The 25,768-nt window shown below is 42.4% G+C and overlaps 1 protein-coding gene across 6 annotated transcripts in view; it reads right to left on the reverse strand.

The window, feature by feature from the left end:
• The window catches only part of PLEKHG1 (pleckstrin homology and RhoGEF domain containing G1), a 211,962-nt gene that overhangs the window by 7,894 nt on the left and 178,300 nt on the right, over window positions 1-25,768 (reverse strand). For all 6 annotated transcript variants that reach the window (XM_019735456.3, XM_019735458.3, XM_088795395.1 and 3 more), the window contains 10 exons: window positions 23,181-23,331; window positions 19,979-20,110; window positions 18,038-18,220; window positions 17,849-17,944; window positions 16,750-16,836; window positions 11,704-11,737; window positions 9,486-9,581; window positions 7,781-7,816; window positions 6,206-6,228; window positions 1,695-3,339 (listed from right to left, as the gene is read on the reverse strand). In XM_019735456.3, the coding sequence (XP_019591015.3) occupies window positions 1,695-3,339; window positions 6,206-6,228; window positions 7,781-7,816; window positions 9,486-9,581; window positions 11,704-11,737; window positions 16,750-16,836; window positions 17,849-17,944; window positions 18,038-18,220; window positions 19,979-20,110; window positions 23,181-23,331 (2,483 nt within the window). The remainder of the gene's footprint in view (window positions 1-1,694; window positions 3,340-6,205; window positions 6,229-7,780; window positions 7,817-9,485; window positions 9,582-11,703; window positions 11,738-16,749; window positions 16,837-17,848; window positions 17,945-18,037; window positions 18,221-19,978; window positions 20,111-23,180; window positions 23,332-25,768) is intronic.

Genomic DNA, 25,768 nt, shown 5'->3' on the forward strand with positions numbered 1-25,768 from the left:
CATCAACCCAGCTAGATGAGCCCTTTCCCCATCAAGCTAACTAAGTATCTGAATGTGCCCTTAATACTGAGCCATCTGGTTTTTACTTTTAATTGGAGAACTGCTGCCTCTCATTTGATACTGACACTGTTCTCTGTCAGAAAATCTAGAGCAGGGAATTCTTAAATATGACTGAAAGGACACACTGATTTAAAATGCTAATTCCTGGGCCTTACCCCAGCAATGTCTCTGGATCTGGAGGTGAAAGTTGCTCAGGTGAGACAGCCAGTACCCTCAGGTTGTTTTTTTTCTTTCAATGACAATCGTGTATTTTATTTACATCTATGCTGTACGACTGATACCAGTGTTAAGTCTCGTCCTTCCGAGCCCTTTCTAATTTAGCCGTGGAATATGTACTTCTGTGTAACAGAGAAAAGAAGTCCAGCTGTGAACCTCTCATTCCTTTAGTCCTAATCGTACCAATATGAGACGTGAGATCCTGGCTTCGTTCTGCCCCACAAAGGAGGCTTGACTAAAAGAATTAAATTTCTTGGAAGCATATATACAAATACCAAATGAGATAGTATTAAATGCATTATAGCAGCTTTAAAAAAAATTAACTAGTAACCGAAATACGTGAGAAAACAACTGAGATATAGTGTGAAGAGCTAAAAAATAATGCAAAACGGACTTTTTGTCTCTTACGATGAGTAGGCACTTTTGTTGGGATTCTGGAGCAGAGAAAAATCCTATTCCATATGTTTCCAAACCTTAAAAGCTTATGCAAGCTACTCCTCCTCCTAACACTGATACATGGGGAAAAGCTCTAGATGCCACAAGTAAAACTGATCGCCGTTTTTCACAGTTCAGATTATATTAAACTCTTACTTAAAACATCAAATCTGTAGTGACAATGTTACATATACAACAAAACCCTCCGAGACCAAATCATGCTGCAACTTGTGTGAGTCGGTGAAGTGGGAAAGGCGAGTCACGGCCTCGTCTGTGTTTGTTAGCGAAGGGAAGCAGAGTTTGCCGACTCAAAATATGCCTTTTGGGATAGGGATTATTTAAAGCCGGTTATTTTGAAGAAAAGAAAGACTCAGGAAAAACCTTTGACCTTCCCCCTAATTGCCCAAAAGGGATTTAGATAGAGGAGCTTCTCCAGGAAGGGAGCTATCCTCACAGATAACTAGAGTTTTATATGAACTAGGTGTGATCAATAGGGAGGAACCGCGCAAGGCCCATTTGGTCAATGTCCTCCCTGTGCCCCATTGTTAAAGATGGCCCAGCAAACATTTCTTTACCAAACATTTGCTTTTCCATGTCCATGTGAATTGCTTTCCTGCCCTTTGAAGTCCCCAAACACTATCCACTTCTCTTTAGCTCAAGATGGCACATAAGCCTCAACTGACCAATGTGCTGTTAGTTATCACATCCTTCTGGCACCCCCACCTGTACATCTGTAATACATTTTGGACATTTTCCCAGTTAATCTGTCTTACGTTAACCTATTAGCCCAGCCAGAAGCACTTAGAAAGGTGGTAGGGAGGAATTATATTTTTGTCAGCCCACATTAGTAAGTTTGTGGTCTCACTCTGAGAGAATGAATGTCTGAGTGACAACATTCTCACGGTTTTAAGGACATTAGAACCTGAAAGCTGCTCTCACATCTTACTTTCAATAAAGAAGAAAAGCAGTGTGAAGGAACGTACCGATGGCAGGCCCTCCTTGCTTCTTTTCTTCCAAGATGGCTGCCAGATCTTTATGCACAGATTTATGCAGCTGGCTGGCGGGTGGCTGCTCCAACTCTGGGCTTTTCACTTTTAAAAGTTGATTTGCCTTCTTAATCTTCTGACTGTACTGCCTAGCCATCATAAAAACCCTGCTTTTTGTCTTATCTGTGGCCTCCACCCCAGGGTCAGGGTTTTCCAGGTCTGTTTGGGACAGACTGCTGTTGGCCAAGTCATAGGGATTTTCCATGGGAGGTACTTCACTTGCCAGAGATAGCCGGTTAAGACTCATAAAAGAGCCTTCTTTAGATATCAAGTCTTCTTCGAATGGGCAACTGGCCCGGCTAGCTCTGCCAGGCCTATCTTTCAGCGGCGTGAGGAAAGCATGGCTCTCAGGGAGTGAGAGTGTAGACATGGCGTGTTCTGTTTCTTTGCTCAGCTCAGGTGTGCTCTCGGAGTGCAGTCTGTCTTGCACGTCATCTTTGCTGACAGGAAATGCTGCAAGGAGCCGGTCTCTAGCTTTGACTTCATTTTTCTTGATGTAATTTTCCAGGTCATTCCAGATTTCATCTACTTCTTCAGACAGTTGATCAGATAGAGACTTATCAGCTATAGACAAGTTACAGCTGAAAGAGTTATACAGCAAACTCAAGTAATCATTATCAGAGGGTCCCTGGTGGTAAGGGGTTTCGTCCTCGCTGAACTGGAGGCTATCCTGGGAAACAAAGGGCCTCAGGCTGTCACAGCATGCAAAGTCAGCTTCCAGACCTAAGAAAGTGGTCCTCTTGTTATGCTTTAGGCTGCTGCATTTGAAATCCAGTGAGGGTGGATCTGGGAACCCTATAGTGTCGTAAATATTTTCCTCAACCACCTCAAGTTCATGTGTGCTTTGGTTTGATAGCTGTCGACCTGTCAGAGCTCCATCTCTCTTTGTGTGCAGAGAGCTCTTCTCGTGGCTAGCTTGCCTCTTTGAGAAGGCTAGCTCTGGGGTGCTTTTGGGGCGAACAGAGTCCCTGGCCAATTTGTGGGGAGTGGATTCAGCTTCTTCCCGTTTTGCAACCATTAGTTTTAAGTCCTCATAACTTATGTTATCATAGACATGGTCTATATCGTCAATAGTCAGCTCTATAGATGACCCAAAGGGAGTCATTCTATCACGCCCTTCTGTTTTAGGGTCATTCTGCAGCTCCCTTCGGGGACTGTACTGAGAGCCATCACTGTCCCTAGTTCTTATTTCAGAAGGGGACGTGTTGCTCTCACCAGCACTGCTGGCCCTCCGTACAACCCTGTGGCCAGAGCTGGGGGTCTCAGTGGACTCAATCTGTCCCATATGCCAACTGCAAGGGCGACTCGAAGTGCTATCCTCACACAGTCTGGTAGAGTTCAAATCTGAAGAGGAAAAGGATGGCACGAACATCTGATAATCATCTTCATCATCCTCGTTCTCCTGTGGGGACCGTCGACTGGGGAACAAGGCTTGTCTGATCTGGTGGTCCGTCCAGATATTTCTGACGGTTCCACCCCCGCGAAGCACACTCAGAATGGCAGAACTGCTGGGCTGACTATTCCTCTGGGCGGGAGATGGCCCTGCTGAAGTTCGCTGGGGAGACCCTTCCTCTCTGGAAACCTGAGAATAAGAAACATACTGATTGAATGCACCATGGACACATAACTTATGACATTTTCCTGTATTTACTCATTGCCTCTTCCACTAGACTGTAATATTCTTAAAAGAAAATGATTGGTAAACATTGTTGATTTTAATTGAGTTGTAAAACACCTCAAATTTTTGCAAAAGGGGCAGAAAGGACAAGAGCTCTTATTTGCATAGAAATAGGCTGGGGCTGTTTGCAGACCTTCTCCAAACTTAATGGTCACAATCACTATGTGAATTAGATAGGATTGTACCAGTTCCACAGTAAGGATGGCTAAGCTTATAAAGATTCAGTAACTTGCTTTCAGTAGTCAGTAGAAAAGCTAGGATGCAAATCCAGGTCTGAGTCCAAATCCCTTATCCCAATGCCAGGAATCAGCTAAATACACAAATCTCTTAGATACTTCAAACAATTCCGATGTACACTTGGCAAATACCATTCTATGAATGAACATACACAGGGGTCAAGGGCCATCTGATTTCTACCTGGTTTCTATCTGGGGTTTGACTCCTAGGAGTCTTACTGTGGGTTTTGATGTACCAGACCCTGTGCCAGTGACCCGACTGCACACCCCCTGCTTTTCCCTTAAATCTGCAGGCCTGCGATGAACCTGACCAGCACTGGCTTGGCTTACAGATTCTAGGCAAAGAGCCTTTGTGGTAGGAATGTAATTTAATCCACTGTTGAGCTAATGAAAATTTTGCTTTCTTTCAAAATACATTTAATTAAGTAATATTTAGATGCCTGTTAGTAAGTAAAATATGAGTGACATTAATGATGCCTAATCAAATGAAACAATGGGGTCTTTTATAACTTGGAACCTTTCTTGATGGAGCTCAATTGTGTAGAACGGGAGTGGACTGCCCTCTGAGGCCCTCTGTAGTTATAAGGATTAGCTTCAAAGAGTTAATTTGAAAGGGTTAAGACGGGTTCAAACTAATTAGTATCCGGGACATATTTTCTGATCAAAACACTACAGTAACCTATTGGAAATGTCAAATTCGCGAGATGTTTTTCATCACTTGTCAATGAAACTGGGATACATATTGCCTTGGAAGATCTACCTGTGAATACATCTTTTTCCTGCCTGCCTGTCTGTCAGGGGGGGAAGAGAAGAAAGGGAGGGCAAGAATAAAATTTCATCCTAAGTGTTATTTTTCTATTAAAAATTTAAAACTAAAAAAAGATACAATTAGTTGTTTAACGTTTTGTTCATTTTTTCCCACATAGTAAAACCATGGACCATTTGAGGCTTAGGAATAAATGAACACACACACATATAGATACAGTTTTATATTTATGGCTCTATGTTTTTTCCCCCTCTACTTTTTATTATCTCTCCTCTTTCATCTTACTCAGACTGCACTGGAATAATGTTTATAAAATATAAGCACCCAGTAACTACATTTTACAAAATAAACAAGTTAGTATTAACTAGCTAAATCACTACAAAACATTTTGAGAGTATAACAAAAACGATTTTGTGAACAACCAGAATATCTTCTTAAAATCTTTCATTCCCAGAAAAATCCCGACATTTTAGAAAATTAGGAAACCTGAATTGTTAATATCAAAGTATATTTTTAAGGTAATTACTCTTGAGATGAAAATAGTAGTACTTTGGAAGCTGAAATTTTACATCGAATAAATCATCAGGAGAACTGAAGGGAAGTTCGTATATGGATTGGGCACAACATAGAAGCATGTAATTTAGATTTCTCAGTTTCACAAAAGCCAAGATGAACATTTTCCACATTCTAGGCATTATGGCTATTTAATAATAATATGGTAATAGCTGTCATTTATGGGGCACTTGCTTTATGCCAAGTACTATAATACGCACTTTTAAAAACATTATCATATTTAATTTGTTTATGAAAATCACATAGATTTAAAAACTCAAAATCTCACACCAAATTTCAGGACAATGATCCAATTAATGTTAATAGCTTTCAAAAGCTTCCAAACAAAAATATGTACTACCTGAAAAAAAGAAAAATCCCCATGCCCTAATTTTGGGAAAATCATCACTTAGTGATAAGATTATGTTGACTTTTAGACATATTATTGGGCTTAACTGAAAGATACAGTGTTTAGTAACAGGGTCACTCTGTCCCTGTGCTAAGGAGTGGTGCGAGTGGAATTGTGGGGGAAGAGTTTCATAGTGACATCCTTATAGATACAGAACGTTAAACAAGTAGCCACAATCAGTTCTGTCAGAATTGTTCTTTGAGACAATTGATCGGTAGCCATATCGGACGTGGTTTATTCAGGTCAGGATGCAGTATCTATTCATCCATCATAGGTAATAAATTTGGATATACATCTTCCGATGGGGAATGCCATTTTTATTTCTCCTCTCCTAGCCTTTTATCAGAGGGAGAAAAATCAAAACTTGGTATCGTGTAGTTTCATCGTTATGGCATATGATTATGCCTCTTACATGAGCAGCAGGACCATATTCTGAGAAGGGGGTCTTTGTGATTGAAGGCTAATGCTTTGAGAAGGGACCAATACTCAGGATGCAAAAGCCCTGGTCTTACGTGCACAGAGACACAGGGCCACGTGGATGGACCACACTAGCACTGTGTGGCTTTTACATCCTTACAGCTTCTGAGGCAAGAGCAGAGGAATGAAGAAATTGTTGCCTTAGTTCGGAGAGATGAAGCAGGGGAGGGAGAGAGGCAGTTATAAGGATGAGTCCTCACTTAAATCTGTCAAAATGTAAAATAATTGTTTATACTTGGAACACAGGCTGAGGATGAGATATATAAGAGTATCTATAAAAAGCGCCTCCAGTAAAGATTTCAAAATAAGAAATGTAATCGTGCTGCTTACCTTTTGGATATCTTGTGCTGTTTCTGAAAAATAAAAGTTTATTTTTTTTTAAGTCTCAGGATTAAAAATGTACCTTACATATAGATTAGCACTTCTATTTTAAAGAACTTTTATATTTATTGTTCATAATTGAAGCCCAATCTGGGCCCTTTAGACCTAATTTTCAGAATATGCCTCTCTGTTACTCTAGTTATATGTCCTGTACTATATGTAAAAACAACCTTACATACATTTGAGTGTTAAGTATCTTCTTTAATCCTTGAGAGCAATGTACCAATTCATGTTAATGAGTTTCAAAAGCTTCCCCCCAAAATACATATTACCTGAAAAAATCCACCTGCCCTAAGCCATAAAACATAAGACTATGCTTCTGTTAATTTAAAACATTTTATTGGTTTTAACGGAAAGATAGAGCATTTATCAACAGGGTCACATTGGTGCTGTGCTAAGGAGTGGTGCACCTGGAATTGTGGGGAAGGATTTACAGAGCTACATCCTTATAAAGACCCTTACAGACACCTTGATTATGTGTGTCTCATCTTTACAAAACATTTAATTACAGAAGCATATAAAGTAAAAAGTGATTGACCCCTCTACAAATCCCACCTGGGAGAGGTAACCACACTTAACAATCTGATATTCATCTTCTAGGGCCCCGACTTGCTGCCCCATCCCAGCATAATGCATAGTTTTTTGTTTTGTTTTTGAAATAAAAGTGCAATATGCAACATTGCATTTCCTGCTAAATATATGTGGACACTGTTGTCAGTAGATAGAGACATACTGCCTTCTTTTTGACAGCTGTAGAATATTCCCTGTAGTATCCCAGGATATTCTACAACTTATTTAACCATTTCCCACTAAATGAGCTATTACAAACACTGCAAAGCACACACACACACACACACACACACACACACACAAAACCTATCCACACTTGGGTGAGTACTTCTACACAGGAAGTATACACTGTGAAATTTACTTCACAGGAAGTATACACTGTGAAAATTATAAAAGTGGGAAAAATGAAACTGTTGGGTCAAGGGCAGATGCACATTTGAAATGTAAATGGACATTCCCAAATTCTGCTCCGAAGTGGTTGCAGAAATTTACACAGCAATAGTTTCAGAGTGCCTGTTTTTCTATATCTTTTGGCCAAGCTCACAGCTTCCCCCCATCTCCTCTAAATGTGATTTTTCTCATTACTAATATGGGTGATCATTTATATTGCCAAAATTTTATTGGCAGTTTGTGTTTCTTTTGTGAAACTGCCCATTTATATTCTCTGCCTTTAAAAAGAGTCCTTTGTCTCTTCTTTTTGTTATGTAGGGGTTCTTTATATAATAAGGATATTAATCTTTTTATACCCGTTACCTATATAGCAAACATTTTTATGTCATTTGGCTTTACATTTTATAACAGGGCATTATTACCATAGAAGTTAATCAAATCTGTCAAACTAATTCATCTGGTGGGCTGTGTGTGTGTGTGTGTGTGTGTGTGTGTGTGTGTGTGTTTGTATGGTTTGACTTAGTGGATACTGACAAAATGAAAAAAAAAAATTTTTGGACTTACCGCTGGTCTTCAAAACTTTATGTGATCTTGAAGGTTCTGAGAGAAAAATAATGACAGCATCATTTGCACCAAATCAAGATTATTTTCATTATAAATGAATTATTAGTTTATAGGAAAATTAATTGAGCTTTAGAAATTTTCTTTCAAAGTCACCTAAATGCCCCTTGCTTAGACATTTAGCAGCAAGACGTTCACCTCATCAAAATTATAAGACACATATTAGCTGTTCAATCAGAAGTCACATCACAGAAAACCAACCCTACCAACTAGTAGAGGAAGTTTCTTAGCTTTGACTACCACCTAGAAGGTGGTAACGTTCAATTTTATATTCTTATGCCAGATCCCTGCCCCAAGCCTCAGACCTCAAATGCCAGCTGCCAATCTGACGTTTCCCAACATGCCCACAGACCTAGCAAACCCAACACGTCTCAATCTCAGTTGCCCAGTCTCTCCCGATATCTGCTCCTTCGTCTGTATTTATCTTGGTGGCCACTGACACTACCCTCTAAAGTTAGTGACCAGGACATCATTATAAATTTCTGTTTTCCTCCATCACAGCCTATGGGATCCAATAATGCTCCAACCCAGTCACCATTGTCTTAATCCAGTCTTTGCAATCCAGGTAGGAGGCTGTCCCTGTCTACTTCATTTTCCACATTGAGCTAGAATTCTCTTTTTAAAAGGCAAAAAGGCAAATATGTCATTGCTTACAATCTTTCCATAGCTTGCAGGATCAAGTTTAAACCCTCTGCGTGTCCTACTCACCTTCCATGATCAGGCCTCTCTGTATCTCCAGCAGTATCTCTCTCCATTTCACCTTGCCCACCTCCACCTGCACCACCAGCCCCAGCTCCACCCCACATTCCAGCCAGGCTGGACAACTGGTAATAGATGCCCTAGTTAAGTAAGGGATGCTGGCTCAAGTCTTAGGGCCTCTGCGTGTGCTATTTTTAGGTTGCAGCAAAAATAATGGCAGTTTTTGCAATTTTTTTTAACCTTTTAAACTGCAATTACTTTTGCACCAACCTAATAATATTTCTGCCCCATCTACCTCCTCAGCCCCCAGATTCCATCTGGGTACTTCTGCTCTGTGAAGCCTCCTCCCTCCTCTGTCTCTCCACGCTTCCTTCCCTTCAACCCCTACCATAGCTCCATTATAAAAACTGTTATTTAGTCACCTTTTTGACTCTCCCACCTGACTGTGAACTTGCAAGTAGGAATCACGTGTGTTATTTATTCTTACATTCTCGGGCATTAGCACTGTGCAGGCGATTAGGTTGGTACTCAATGAATACTGATTCAAATAAAACAGTAATATCTGAGGGCTAAGGGAATACTACCTGGAGTCTGGTTCAGGAAACTATATGTTAAAATTTTAGGTTCGAATAATCTTTTGTATGTGTCATGTATAGGACACAATTTTTCACTAGTGATAGGAAATAGGGTTTAAGTACCTGTGTGCCAATGGTAAGACGCTATGCAAAGTTACTTGATGGGTATCTGTTATATTCACTAGAAAATGGAGAGTTAAGTAGAAGAGTTTTTGAACAAAAGCTAGAGAGCCCCATCTTGACACAACCTCTAATGTAGTCAAACTGTCCACAAGCTCAAAACCAGAAAGTAGACGCCTTTTTGTCCAACCAAAAGGCACTTTCACTTCCAGTCCCCCATCCTTAGTAAAGTTTGATGATAGCATCCTATTTACCAGATTTTCTTCTCAGCCGATAAGGAGTGGAACCGTCTTTAGAACCACAAAGTGCTTTCGTCTCTCCCTCAGGACTGTAGCAGAAGCCCGGATAATCTAGAAAGAGAACCACACGCATCTATAAGAATGAGGCGTTCCGTGACTTCTAAGAATATGGGTACGACTTGCATTTATTCTCTTTCCACAGACGACAGATACATCCCTCCTTCTGTAATTGGTGTTAAATATGTATCGCAGGTCTATGTTTACAATGGGACTTCCAGGAGTGTGTTAGCAAGTTAAGTGTTTTCTCTCTCTCTCTCTCTCTCTCTCTCTCTCTCTCTCTCTCTCTCTCTCTCTCTCTCTCTCTCTCTCTCACACACACACACACACACACACACACACACACGATAACTTCCTACTACAGCCCAGAAACATTTGCAATCCTATGGCCCACAGAGGTCAGAAAATGCCATTAAAATAAAACTCCCTGCAGCTGAACTTATTACTACCAAGGCCCCTGATGAACGGTGGTGACAGGCCACAACAGAGGTCCTGTCAAAATAAAACCATCCGGAGAATCTGGTGAGGCATCTGTGCCGGCGCAGTGGCAGAGGATGTGGAGCCCTGCCTGTCCCAGTGGAAGAAGCTGTCCTCCAGTGTAGTGACTCTTAGTATTTGTCTAGACATTGCTCCTTTCAACATCTGATGAATGCTTTTGGTCCTCCTATCAGAAAAGGGATTTTCATTTAATTTCATAGTTTATGTCTTTCTACCCCATCTGAGGGGTACATAGATTTTTGGATTAAGAAAACCTGGTCTAATCCTAAAGTATTACCACATAATCCATGATCATCTGCACGCTGAAGGCTGAGGGTAACAATTTAGGATGGAGCTATAAACTGGTGTTCTTCGAATTGGGGTTAAGGCTCTGCAAGGGTATCGAGGAAGTTCTCGAAAGTTCGGAGGGTTGTAAAGACCACATACCCTACTCCAATGTCAGTGGCAAAGTTACATAAATGAGGTCATTTGGTCCAATGGACTGGCCTACTCTGTTCACACTCAGCCAAGTGCAAAGTCAGGGTAGGGCAAATAAGGTTATTTTTCTAGGCTGGGCCACTCCGGTCTAGTCCTGGTCCTGGAAGACAGACATGTGGCAACAATTAGTGGCTTGAATTATTCTGTGCACCATAAAATCTTAATGGTGTCCAAGAGCTAGTCGAGAGCCTGGAAGTAAATCATTTTATTGAAAGGAGTTTGTCACAATAGGTGACCTCTCCAGATCCCCATTTTCCTTCCTAATTCTCACATGCTCACCCATGACCTTGCCTTCTCTTCAGAGTACTTTTATTAAAAAACAAAAACAAAAAAACTTAAGAGATTTCCACTGAATAAAATACAGGAATTTAGAGACCAGGGGGCAGTGAGCCCCAGCCCAGCATTCTGGTGGGGATCACCTTGCATCACTGGACATGAAATGGGGACTCTCAGCCACCACCATGGGGATGCTCATTTTTCTACTTCGGAAAAGTCTCTTTTTTCTTCTGGAGCATAAACAACCAACAGGTTGAGGGCAAGTGAATCAGTGTTTGTACTTGGGGAAAGGTTCCTCAAAAATAAGTTATTCAGAAAGTTTTAAGTAAAAGTTTGTCAGACTTGGTTGTCCGTCTTGAAAGTCATCATTTCTCTTTGTTTTTCTACTTAATCTGGGAGGTAACAAGGATGTGATAAGCACTGTTGAACATGGTCTTATTTTATGGGAAAGACCTCACTTGTATTTATTCTCTGCCTGCTTGTGTAAGCCTAGAAATACAGTCACACATATGGGGCAGTTATAATTTTAAAACTTGTGCTGCCTTGAGACAACCAATAAGTATCTAGTTAGTGTGATTCTTGCAGATAATCAACACATAGCTTTTCTGTCTATAAGGTGAAGTGGGAAAGGTACTGTGGGACCTGAATTTTTAATGGTGGTGAAGATGGGGGTAAGAGTTGACCCTGGAAGCATATCTTACATTATTAGTTAATACAGAAACCTAAACATGCAACCAGACAAGGGGTGACTCACAGATAAACCAGGAGAAATCAGTGTAGAAACAAGTCAATGTGTTAGGAAGAGATGATAGTGTCTGCTGACTACATGTGAGAACAGTGAATAGCGAGCTGCTACTTTCTTACAATTGACATTTTTATAAACTTTAAATAGATAACAATTTCAAATTCTGTTAACAAAACTTACGAATGGCATCCATTTCAAGTATTGCTTGCTTAGCCTGAAAGAAAAGAAAATGTAGCTATAAATGCAATTACCTTTTTTATTTGTTTGTTTCTGCTTTAAACTACCAATTCTAATATGGGCCTTATCCCACCTAAATTAGTGGTTTTTGAAAAACTTAAAAAAAACAACCCCTCAATATTTCTTTTAGGCATTAACACATAGTTCAAGGGCTTCAAACTGATGGGCGCCCTCATGTGTGGAGTAGATGCTACATAATTGATGGACCAGAGCTAAGCTTACAGTCCCCACCTGGAAAGAAAGGGAGGGAGGAAGCAGGCAAAGAAAGCGACAAACGGGTGGGGGAAGGGGGGAGAGGGGAGAGAAAGGAAACATTTCACGAAAGGTTCCAAAACCTGGCTGACCATTAGTATCTGTTGGTCAGCTTATTACAAAATGCAGATTTCTGCTACCCAACCCTGATCTACTGAACCCAAAGCTCAAAGGATAAGGCCTAGGAGCTACACGACCAGCCTTCCCCGTATCACTGCAGCCTTATAACTATTTCAAGTTGATTGCAAAAAAGGTTGCTGGAAGTTTCCTCTGTTTTCCTCTTTCCAAATGCTATGAGATTATCATCAGCTCCCTCTCCTGGCTCCCTACTGTACCCCTGCACCTACCATCTTTCTGTGTGTGCCCTAGAATCTCCAAGACAGGGAGAAAGAGCTGTGGTGGCGGGGAAGGACTCTGAAGGACACGGTTTGCCACCCCAGCTCTGGCACTGAAGTAAGTGGGTGCTCTCACATCTCTGAATATTTCCTCAACCTTAAGATGATAAGATAGGACCTACTTCCAGAGTTGCTACTAGGACCAAATGACAAGCACTCAACCTGAGTTGGTTACACCATCCACCCGCCAAGCGACTGGGCCTGATGACCTTGACTCTTGCTTCTTCCACACATACTTCTCCGCACCTCAGCCTTAACCTTCTGAAGTTTAACGCTTTGAGCCTTTTAAAAATTGTTATTGCTGCCATATGTTATGAATGTTTAGGGGGATATAAAAAGGTAAGTTAATTACCCTAACATGAATCATTTTGCCTGAGGATTCAAAATAGAAAAAAATTCGTTTGTGTAGCCTTTCTTGCACCTTTAATATAATTTTCATTTTTCAAGGGTAGTGTAACTGAAACTAAAAACATTATGCTAAAAGTAACTTTAAAAATTAATTTAGTTTTATTTTGCCCCATCTGTGATATCACAGTAAAAATATTTAGGCTAAGTGGCAATTATATTTAATTTTAAAAAGGGGGTAAAGAAAAAACCTTGATGCAGTCACCATAATTTTGAGAAAATACATGTTTGGGTTTTTATAACATTGATTTTTTTTATCATACATTCAGACTTTGAGACTACTAGTTGCAATTAATTTCACACAAGCATTAGTTCAATTTCTGTGAAATGCATTTATAGAACCATATGAATATATAAAACGCCAAAGTCTCTATTTTTACTTTTATTCTCAATTAATCTGGATGAGAGTTAGTTTATCTACCATGTATATGAATAGGCAATATGGCTATTTCCAAGAAGTTTTCTGGTGTCTATTAAGTTTGATTTCAAGAACACTGTTTTTCTCCCTGTCTTAACATTTAATTTCAAAAAGTACAAGTCCCACATTTTCCACTAGGAGTCAGCCAGGGACCATCACTGAATTAAAGGGCTGGAAGGAGGTTGGGGAGGAGCTTATATTAATGAAATTCCAACAGCTGTGTTAACATTATTAGACCAGTGATACATTCTTTGATGTTAAAAAAAATTCCCCATTATTCATTTCTTTTATTTAATAGGAATAAATATATTTTGAAAGCTTTAAGAAAAAAGATTTAAGAAATAATTGAGGAAAGAAGTGAAAAGTTCAACTCAATAATCCTACTTAAATAGAAAATTATTGTAACATAAGTGGATAAAGAATATTAAATAAGTGCATTTTCATTGCCACTGGGTACAATGTGGTTAAGACTTGCTCTTTGGAGCCAGACAGACCTGGGTTTGAACCCTGGCTCAGCCATGTTCTAATCGTATAAATTAGGCAAATTACTTAAAAGTCTCTGAACCTCTGTTTTTACTTCTCTAGAATAGGGAGAATAAGGCCTTTCTCAGGAGGTGTTTTGCGTAGGCTGAAATAAGAATATAAAGGATTTAGCACAATGTATGTGTGCTCAAGAAGATGTGGATGAAAAATATAACGTTTAGGTTCTATAAGGATCAGGAAGTTAGGTAAAAATCCTATTGTAATATATTAACCACTTTAACACATAAAGGGAAACCTGCCTGGAATCCACACACCTAGTGTGGGAGAAAGAGGACAGGTTTGTGAGCTATTCTTGTTTGGTAATGGACTATAATTGCCTTTCGGAATCCCTTTGGCAGTTTTGATTTTCCAGTAGACAGGTAAACAATAGGTGGGGCATATCAAAGACACTCGGCCATTGCTCAGAAGGGCATTCCAAGGCACAGGGCCAGCATCCAAGTGATTACTGATGAAGAAAATGCAATCGCCTCTCTGCATCAGCTACCTGACATCTCCTAACACCCTGATGAAATGAGCCTCCATGCTTCATTCAGTAGAATGTGCACACACCTATGCACATTCATTTCCTGGGTACAAAATCATTGCTGACAGCCTCTGGGAACATGCTGCAAATGCTTTTCAAAATATACAAAGAGCTAAATATACTCTCTTTTCTGACAAATCTCAGTTGTCCTTATTTTCCACCCAGTTCTATTCTCAGGAGCATGATCGCATTTTCTGCCCCACTTCACTCCTCCCCCCGGGCATGGACCATTTCACCCTCCACCTGGATAACCCCTTCTCTACCGTCACCCTAGTTCCTTGTCACTTTATCTCTCGTAATCTTTTCCTCCACTCTAGAACAGCACCACTCAATCATAGCCGCCCCTAGAACTTTATCATCACCCAGACCTGCTCTTCCGCTAAGGCAGGTCTCCAAAGGCCCCTTCCTGAACTATAGATCTGGATATTTCCATCTCCCCACCTTTGACTCCTGCTGAACCAGTTCTCTGACTTTGTAAGATCAGTCACCCTTCAACCCATGTCTATTTTACCTGTTGGTTTCACTCTACACTCAGCCTCTCAGCCTGGAAATCCTGCTCAATCACAGCCATACGTGCTGATGAGCACTTCCCCACTCACCGCTCTGCCAGTCCCCACCCTTGGGGAACCCACATGCACCATGGTCCCTCCACACTAGCTTCTGAGTTGTCGAGCAGATTTTAAAATGACCTCATCGCCCTGATTCACGGTGGCCAGCTCCAGTTGGGTCTTTGTTGCCTTCTCGTAGTCATCCCACTCTTTAGGAACGTTCTGAACCTTTCCACTTTCCCTCAGGCAACCACCCCATCTTGGCTTCACTCACCCCGGAGATGACATTACCACGGACTTCAGTGAAATCAAACCCTTTGTCTTCCCTCAAACCCACCCCCGTTTCTCTGTCCTCTTACTGTGCTTCTCTCTCAGCTCAGGGAAGACGTTTCTGACCTGTCCCTCTGCTTAAGATTCTTTCCTTCATTTGTCACCATACCTGTCTCCTCTGGTTTTCTTATACCCATTGCTACTCTTCCTTTGGTTGTTCTCAAAGAACCCCACCCCTTTGCAGATCACTTAGATGTTGGGATTCCGAAAGGTTCTTTCCCTTCTACATCTTTATGGGCCCTTCTAGCAAATCTCAGGGCTTCAGTTACTGTCTGGGTGGAGAGGGCCTCCAGGGCCTCAGCTTCCAAGACGTGACTTTCCTCCTGCCGCAGACCTGCCCTTCACACGTGTCAGTGTTCCTCCCTCTCGCTCCCATCCAACCGGTTCCTCCCCTTTGCAGCCCGTCTTGGAACTCACCGCACCATCCTGCTGGCCCAACTCCTGACTCATCCTTGACTTTTATTGCTGTCTCTTCTCATGCACGTAGTGGGCAAGATCCTGTTCCCTCTGCCTGTGATGGGTTTCACATCTGCTCCCCGTCGTATGCTGTGGCCCCCTGGCACTGTCCCTCATCTCTTTTCTAGACTACGGTGGTGGCTTGCTAGTTCCTCCCGTCTCCAGCCTCACTCCTCCATTTGTCACACTGTCCCCAAAGTTACACTCCCAGAACACGGGGAAGACTAGGCCATGCCCTTCTTCCAAAACCATCAGTAGATTCCCCCACCAGTACAATCCAGACTCCTTAGTGTGGTAAAGGATAAGAGAACCCAACTTTGATACTGTTTGAGACAGACCGTCCTGGAATTGGTTCCAGGGCTGGGACTGACTCAGGAGCTGGCCCATCACTCGGGAGCAGCATTTATGCATCGAAGCCCTTCACAGCCCAGCTGACTGCCTTCCACGTGTCCAGCCTCATCTCCGCCTCCGTCTCCTGAGGACTCAGCCCTTCCATCTGGGCATCTCGGTTTTGTTTGTGCTGTTCCCGCTGCTTGGTTCTTCTTTTCTGCTTCCTCCACTTAATAAAAATCTTCCTCATCCTACAAGACTGAGGTGAAAGGCATTTTCCTTCCTCTCCCCATGCAACTCTAACTGAATACTTTATCCTTCCACAACACTTGGCTTATACCTTTATTAATTCATCATGTTTGGCAAACAGTTAATTGTTTATAGGGCTCGCTCCCTATAGGTCCCTTCATGGCTGAGTCTGGGTCTTGTTTTCCTAGCATTTCCACAGAACTTAAGCCGCTTTATTCAGTGCAGGTACTTAGTACGCCTTTGAATAATTCTCATAACACTATTTTCTACTCGTTCTCTAGAAATTTCCTTATAGCTTTTTCCTTTTTTTTTTTTTTTTTCAAGCCCCAAAAATGATTAAAAAAAAAACCAAAAACCCAAAACTCTCTACAAACTCTCCCTACATGTGAATTTTTTAGTATACGTGACTGGTTTAGTTGATCTCTTATGTCCTATATCTCAATTTTCTTTACGTTGAAGTTCAATGTTTATTCCTGTCAGGCTGCCTTCCTGCGACCTGAATTCCTTTACACTTTACTGTTTGTTGACCTCGTTGCTCACCTTAGCTGGAATCTTGGCCGCATGATTCTCCAGGATCAGTCTCTTCAGGTGCAGAACCCACAGGCGTTTGTCTTGCTGTGATTTCGCCTACCGGAAGGACATTGGGACAGTCAGACCACTCCCGCCTCCACCACTATAAGACTCAGATGCCCCTATAACCCTCTGACAAGATGGGAAATACCGCGTGGCCACAAAGCTCTGGAAAGGCTGCCTGACATACGGTGCTTAGCACCCGCGAGAGAGCCTTGTAGGGAGGTGAGGACACTGCGTAGGGAGGCAGGGGCACTGTGTGAGGGGACACTGCATAAGGGGGCAGAGCACTGCGCAGGGGAGCGGGGACACTGTGGGGGGGCACTGTCGGGGGGCGGGGGACAGGGGCACTTGGTGGGGGATGGGGCACTGCGTAGGGAGGCAGAACTGAAACTGCGTGGGAGGGGACACTGCGTAGGGGGTTGGGGGCACTACGTGGGAGGTGGGACACTGCGTAGGGGGCGGGGCACTGCGTAGGGAGGTGGGGACACTGCGTAGGGGGCAGGGGGCACTGCGTAGGGGCGGGGGTCACTGCGTAGGGGGCGGGTCACTGCGTAGGGAGGTGGGGACACTGCGTAGGGGGCAGGGGACACTGCGTAGGGGCGGGGGTCACTGCGTAGGGGGCGGGGGTCTCTGCGTAGGGGGCAGGGGTCACTGCGTAGGGGCGGGGGTCACTGCGTAGGGGGCGGGTCACTGCGTAGGGGGCGGGGGCACTGCGTAGGGGGCGGGTCACTGCGTAGGGAGGTGGGGGCACTGCGTAGGGGGCAGGGGGCACTGCGTAGGGGCGGGGGTCACTGCGTAGGCGCGGGTCACTGCGTAGGGGGCGGAGGTCACTGCGGAGGAGGCGGGGGCTCTGCGTAGGGAGGTGGGGGCACTGCGTAGGGCGGGACACTGCGTAGGGGGCGGGGGTCACTGCGTAGGAGGCGGGGACTCTGCGTAGGGAGGGGCACTGCATCGGGCGGTGGGGCGGGCTGCGGGCACTGCGTCAGGGGACGGGGCATTACGTAGGGAGGCGGGCACTGTATAGGGAGGCGGGCACTGCGTAGGGAGGCGAGGGTACTGCTGCTACCTGAACCGTGTGCTGCAGCTTGGGATTCTTGTAATGGAAGACACTGAAGCTGAGCGGCTCCTTGGGGATCACTTCCACGAGCATGAGGTTGCCACACTGAGAGGGAGAGCAGAGAGAGGGTGAGGCACACTTGGAAGGGAATGGCACAAGTGACTGAGGTCCTTGCCCGTGACCAATATTCAGACGTACCAGGATGTGAGCTTTGTATGTAAACGTGTCGTCTCTTTTCTTTGTAATGAGAAGCAGCTTGTCGAAGAGGAAGAGGGTCCGCTCGTTCTTGGCCCGCTGGATGCGGAAGGTTCCTTCCAGTACCAGTTCCCCGTAGCTGGTCAGGTCTGGCCCCTTCCAGTTAGTGAGCAAACTCTGTATCTCCTGAAACAGGGAATGCCCCATGTGATTAAACAGAAGGTGGGAAGGCAAAGGTCAAGGTGGCCCATTTGTTGAGCCTCAAGAATGGTGTCTAAATAAATATCTTTGACAGGGTCTAATGGATCTCCATGGTGTCTAATGATCCATGACAATCTACTTTTATGGGTTAACAAATGAATCCAGTTAATAGTCGATGAGTCGCAAATTACGTATTTCTATTCCTTAATCATCTCTCTCCTAATGTCTTTCAAATGCTAGGTAAAGAGGCTGCTGATATGACCTTCTCAGATAGGCATCTGTCCCCTGACTTTCTCAGCCCCTGTTCTCCAGACAAAAACCTTCAGAGTTACTGACTTGGAAACCTTCTTCTGGGAACTGAACTCTATCCCACATATAAGCAACTCAAAACTAAAGCCTGTGAAAAATCATACAAGACAGAACTTCTCAGTAATTTCCTGATAGTAATCCCATTTATGTGGGGGGAGGAAATGAACATTTCTTCACCCCTATGTTTTGAATGGAACTTGATAGATATAAATGGATAACATGACTTTGAAGTTTCTTTGGGATTTACTGGACAGCCATACCGATGGTTTTTAAGGAAGCTAATTTTATTACTTTGGAAAATGAAAATGTTCACAAACCGCATTTAATTAAGCAGCCCACAAGACAACCCAAAACTTCTTTGGTTGAAAGTAGAAATGGATAGAAATGGAGATAAATCTGAGCCAGAGCCTGATTTAGCAGTGTCTTCAGAATGCCAAACAAATTCATTAAGGCATGAAAAACCAGTCATTTAGCCATTTCTGAAAATACAGTAGACATTATGGTTGACATTATGTCCACAAAACATTTGAATGATGAAACATCAAACCTTTTCTTACTGCTACAAAAAACAAGCGTGGCCTGGAAGATGAGAAGGTTGCCTTCCTTTGATTTCTGATAGTCAATTGCATCCACTATACCTGGCTGCCTATCGATGAAACCAAGAGTTTTGTTTGGATTTATGGGCCAAATAATGTTCTTTTTTCCTGAATTGGGTATAGGCACTCTGCATAACATGAAATCACTCTGGGCTTTTATGACTCACTCCCTGGACTCCCCGGAGCCTGGGACTTCCCTCTTGGCAAACATGATCTTTTGTTTTTAAATAGTGTATCTTCTGAGGTGCCCATGACATGACCATCGGCTTAACATCTATCCAAAGTTTTCAGGGATTTAGGGCTCAAAATAGTGGTGCTGGAAGGGACCGTAGCAAAACCCTGTCTGTCTTATTTTAAAAATGAGGAATCTAAAAGGAAGCGGTGAGGTCTTGTCCCATGTGTAACTGCGAAGGGCCTGGTTCCAGACTTAGCTCTCCTTTCTCTGTATCCCCTGCCCCACTACCACACATCCACCACCTCATGAACTAGTGAGAGACGAATAGAAGTTAAAGACCCTTTAAACAACTTAGGGAAAGTTGCTTTCAACAAGAAGTACTTATTTTAATTAACATAAGGCCACAGGAGGCTCCAAATTTTAACTTGGGTCATTGAAGAGGCTATGAGCAAACTATTAGCTAAAAAGTTACCATGTAACTTTCTCTTAAATACCATGTTAAACAACGATCAGCATGATCGGTGTTCTGAGCTTCCTTCAGGGAGGACAATGACGAAGACGATAAATGAAGTGCAGTACTTGAGCAGCCTTGATACTTGATTTAGAAAATAAGAAGTCTCCGCACCTGCGGCACCACCAGGCACTGCCATCTCGAGGGCTCACCTGTAACCGGACTGCGTGTTCATGTTTCCGCTTCATGTCATTGATGTGCCAGGCTACCCGCTGCATTGTGTCTATAGCATCCAGCACCACATCATAGCCTTCTGTGTCCTCGTCAAGGTGATTTTCTATTTCCTTAAAAAAAAAAAACACAAAAAAAAACCAAAAAACTAGTTATTTTCATTTTCCCCCCTCATGTAATCATTGAAACAAATGATACGTCTATGATTAGTTCCTCATTCTATTTTTGCTTAATTATTTATACATTATTCCTTAAGGTTTTGAGATAACTCACCAGGAATACCTGTTACAAAATGGTGAGATAGGAGTAAAAACGGAGCTAGGGAAAATTAGAAGTAGATTGGAATTTCACGACAGGGAGGATAAAACAAAACATGTACATAGGCCACTAAGTCTCACAGAGATATGATAAGAGCATAAGAGGTATGACAGTTGATATTAGAGTTGGAGATTTCTAAGCTGCCTGACGGCCTTGTAATATAATTCCCACTCTTATAATATAGAAAACAACTATTTTTTTCTCCCAGAGGAAGTAAAATGTCTCTCACAAGACTTAATACACAACAGACTAAAAATATAGTGGACATTATCTTTAAAAAAATACTTCTATAGCAAGTGCATTTCCATGTAGTCAAGGCTTTAAAGCCCAAATCAAGTTTGCTAAAGAGCATCCTTCCGAGGCTTGAGGAAGCTGTCCTGGTTCTACTCCTCACTCTCTGATGGTCAGCAGACACTTAGCCTAGCACTGGGGAGACGAGAAAGGGACACGATCTCTGTTCCAATTCTTTCCAGCACATAACACACATGTCCCTAGAATCCTTAAGAATGTAAGGACAGGGATTATTGCATAGTTCCTTTAAACCTTTATTTTCTTACAAGTGCCTACCAGAGAGCCGGGTGGTCAATAAATGCTTATTAAATTGAAGCTGTATCTTCTTAAAACCAAAACAACAGTAACCCTTTATAAATGTGTAAAACAGTAAGAAGATAGTGTAGTCAATTAGATCATTTCCATGACATTTCTCATGCATGTTCATTAAGTTAAAGGATGGAGATTGAATCTTACGGTATAACTTATGCAGACTAGCTCCATTCTTTTATAGCCATACTTTATAAATCTTTTACTGAGTACTCAAGTTTTCCAACTATCTACAAACTGGAAAGGAATTGACGTTTTCATTTCATGCTCAGACTCAGCTGTTAGAAAGACCTTACAAAACTGCACCACCAAACTAACAACTGCCAGGTAAGGACACATCAACAGCCAGGTTAAAAAAAATTTTTTTTTTTTCTTCTTCAAGTCTGAGAGGCCATCCTGTTCAGCAGCAATCAGACTCAGAAGGACAGAGTGTATTCTTGTGAGGATCTTCATGGATGGCTACACCACTTTGAAGTGACGTGAATGACACAGAAGGAACACTCTAAATAAACTATAAAAGCAAAAATACTTCAAAGGCAACCAGAAGTTCGTTTTTGATTAACCACTGTTCTTCCCCTTTTCCTTCACTACCAGCTGTTATAGACTGAATGTTTGTGTCTCACCCAAAATTCACATGTGAAATCCTAACCCGTATGATGCTGGTCTTTGGGGGTGATTAGGTCATGAAGGTGGAGCCCGTGTGGGGTGAGTGCCTTAATAAAAGAGACCCCAGAGAACTCTGTGGCTTCTCTACAGCATGTGAGGAAACAAGGAGATGTCAGTCTCTGCAACTCAGAAGAAGACTCTCAACAGAACTCAGCCATGCTGACACCCTGATCTTGGGCTTCCAGGAACCGAGGAATCCATTTTTTGCTTAAGCCATGAAGTCTGTGGTACTGTGTTATAAAGCCAGCACTGACTAAGACACTCTTAATTTTGAGAGTGAGGGCTGATTTTCCAATCAATTAACTTTTTGTAAGGCTCTTCACTTGTATCTCACATGCTTATAGCTGAGATCTTAGACTTTTCTTTGGATTGATGAGCACCTTACTGTCTTAGAAATTACTGGGACACACCGGTCTTAGATGCCATAGTCGCAGAATTCCAGCAGAGATCTACCCTGAGACAAGTATTATTTACTTAAGAGTTATTTGGACACTGATTTAGCAAATTAATCCCACTAATCTAAGAGGTCATTAATATCAATTGAACAAAGAAACATCTCTGATACGGCTCCATAGGACACAAGATTCTCCAAAGATGAGCCACGCAGGCGAAAAGACAAAGCTGAGAAATTTCTGGTAAAGTTGGACCATAAGGGTTCTTAAAATTTTAAATGTGTGTGAACTGAGCAATCCTGGAATGATTATCCAAGTTAGAAATCTGGAATCATTTAAAAAGAGATACATATAAACTGTAGGCATGCTGATATGGAAAGGAGTTCTGGATTAAAATCTCTTTAAGAAAAGATTTTAAAGTAGGATAATAAAGTAAAAATAATAGCTGAATTTTATTGACTGCCTGTGAGCCATAGTGAACATGGGCCACTTATAGGATTTGAACCCAGGCAGTCGTGCTCCAGAGCCCAGCTCCTAACCACTGTCTTTCTCATGCAGCATGGACAATCCAATCCTACCTACAGAATGAAAATAACTTCCAACAAAACTTTTTCCCATTTTTATCATCTTCCTTAGCTGATAAAAAATGAGAATGTGAGTGCTACATCTACCTTTGTTTCTAAAGCCTCTTTGAATTTAGTCCGAATAACGGGACATGATATAAAGAAAAGATACCCTGAAGTGATGTTAAGCCCAGCTCCGAGATCACTCATCACGTTGCTCACCTGTCTTCTCCCCTTTCAGCCCCTTCTCTTTGCTCAGACGAAAGCCGATCTACAACAAATCGCTCTCCCTCCCAACTGCCTACTGAATCTGGGCCCATGGAAATAAAATAAAACATAAAAAACCTGTTTTTCATTAACATGATAGCTCCCTGCCTGAAATGGTCACTGCCCAGAGCGAGGTACTCCTGAGCACTGTCAGAGTTAGAGCTAAAATGAATCTTTTTACTTGGCTGCTGTCAATGGGGCTGCAGGCCTAGAATATAAATATCTCTAATTCCTCAAAGCAGATTAGTCAGTTGTAAAGTACGAGTAGGAAAACGTTTCCATATGTCTCCAGCCTTTTCGGCTCTTTTTTCCCCCTTAATATATACACACAAAATCCCCATTCCCTGGAAAGAACTCAAGCACAGGCAGAAACTTACATGCAAAAGGAGGTGATACTTGAGAATCCGCTGAACTGGTTTCAAGAGATAGGACCCCAGGGGCAGTGAGTGCTTCAAAGTTTCCTGACGCTCCCTGAAGAATTTGGCCAGCGTCTTGTTCCTCATGCACTCTGTTAGCACAGCGACTGATCTGCAAGAAGAATAAATATTTTTATCTCAATTGTAATGCTGAACATGGGTACTCAAGTTTTAAATGCCAACATTCATGCAATGCCCTAAAACAGATAAGGAAGCAACAGAGCTATAGCCAAACTAGAAGGCTGCTGGGCAAGGCAGAGACTGTGTGTATGTCTCTGGTGGGTGAATTAGAAAAAGACACTCGGACAGTGATGGCAGCACACAGACACATGACTTGGCAAAGGGGATTTCTGTTGGCTGTTATCCCCCCATTGCGCCCTGTCTGGGTGTCTTTGTGCAATGTTCAAACTACACATCTGTATTCAGTTTCCACAGGTTAGACTGCAAGGAGGGGGCATCTTTGTAATAAAAAGAAGCTCTGTCTTCCCAGTAGATCTAGCCCCATGCTGGGCACTGTCACCCCTTCTGCTGGTCGTCTTTGTATAATGCACAAACTGCGGGACATTACATTCAGGTTTTTGGAGACCTTGTCCCACAGGTCAACTTCCCTTTGAGCATCTTTGAACAGATTCCACTTTCCTTCGCCAAGTGGCTCTGCTCATTTGAAAGACAGCTCCTGAAACAGTTAGATAACTTTGCTCCTCAAGGCACATGTCTCAGAGTGTATTAGAAAAGCAGGTCAGAATCCCTTCTCCATCCCAGCTCCCCCAAAGGTAACAAGTACGGTCCCCAAGCATCCGAGGGGAATGATTGAAATAATGCTCATAGCTTATACATAAAGCAAGCTAGTGGGCTTGTGTAGTCACACACACAAATTAAAATCTTATGGTCTCATAACTTAGAAGGAAGCAGGTGGAAGTAATTTATCCCAAGCGAGTAATATGTTTTCAGGATTAATTTAGAAAATCAGAGCCAAACAACAAAATAAAACTCCTTAAAAGGAAGTTTCAATAGCTTCTAATTAAGCTATTAGAAGCCCCTTTGAGCCCATCTGCTTTGAGGATGATCTATTCAAACAGGTTTATTTCCCCCCTAAATTGAGATTTCAAAACTTTCTTCCATCATGTAACCAAGGACCTTGTGTAAGGTTTTAGAGTCGTACCAGTTGCTCAGTAGCTTTTGGCCACATGGAGGCTGGACCTCTTGCCCAAGAACCGGAACCTGCCATAATCCTGAGCACACTGAACTCCACGTTCAGGGCACAGGGTGACATCTGAGGACAATGACCTGACTGGGTCTGGACCTCTCCCTGGGGGACAGATGTGGGCCTTGTGTCTCTTCCCAGTGAAATCACGGGGACGGGTCTGGTGTGAATTAGGTGGACATCTGTCAAGATGTGCCAGTGACATTTACTCTCACCAGCCTGGATCCAAAGGGGGAAGAAAAATTGTCAGCTGGGCTGAAACACCTGGCATTCTTGGCTTGTTAGGACAGGGGAAAGGAAACCTCAGGCCTTAGACAGCAAACTGATTGCAGACAGGGGATAAGATGAAAAATTTTCTATGAATATGAAAACCACACAGTTGGGCGAGAACTGGATGTGCCTGCTTCACTGAGAATGCCTTCTGAGCATCTCTCTGCTAACACATTTCTTTCCTTCTGCAAGTCAGACTCAAAATAAAAACAAAACAAAACACTTCCTCCAGGAAGATCTCCTTAACTCCCCTCGCTGGGACTTAACTACTCCTTTATCTCATGATGTATCTTTTGCTTCTATGACATATTACTGAGTTCATACTACATTAATTGGTATTTATTGATTTGTTAGCCCACTTGACCCTCAAAAGAATATAAACCGCTAGAAGGCAAAGGATATGAATCCTAAGAGGTGGTTCCTATTTCCTACCAACCTACACCAAGCTTCGAACGACAGGCTTGTGCAAATGACTTTGCCTTTCCCCTGACCCTGAAGAAAGAAGCTTAGTGCCGGGGATGCCAAAAATATGTATCCAAATGGACACTTTGGTCAACATTGCTCAAGCAGTAGTTCGCCGTAATCAGAAGTGTCTGGATGCTGATGGTAACCACTCTGAGCACCTCTTGTAATTGCAGAAGTCACACGTGACTTGTATTCATCTTCTGTTATCGGTATATATTGAGTATTACAATTTTAATAGTTTTTTCCTTAAAATGTGTATATATTATTTTTACACATTTTACACATATTTTTTAATTATAAAAAGCCGTCTTTATTTTATACTCTTCTTTCTTATTACTGTCAGAAAAATCTTAATATAAACTTCCAAAATTGCAAATTCAGAAGTTCTTTCTTCAAATGATGTGTTTGTAATGAAATTTATACAGATATAACCTCCCAAGAAGACCCTTAGTGCCTCGGAGCCCGATCATTGGGTCCAGAACTTTGATGATTCTTCAGAGTGTGCATGTTTTTTCCTTTCCCTCAGGAGACGTCAGTTGATCCTGGAATTTCTTTGCATGGGGGTGTGGTACAGTGCTGGTTTTCAGCTTAAGGACTGTGGATTGAGATG

Source organism: Rhinolophus sinicus, chromosome 2, assembly GCF_057876585.1.
Source record: "Rhinolophus sinicus isolate RSI-liver-muscle chromosome 2, RSI-T2T, whole genome shotgun sequence".
In the NCBI taxonomy this organism is placed as follows: Eukaryota; Metazoa; Chordata; class Mammalia; order Chiroptera; family Rhinolophidae; genus Rhinolophus; species Rhinolophus sinicus.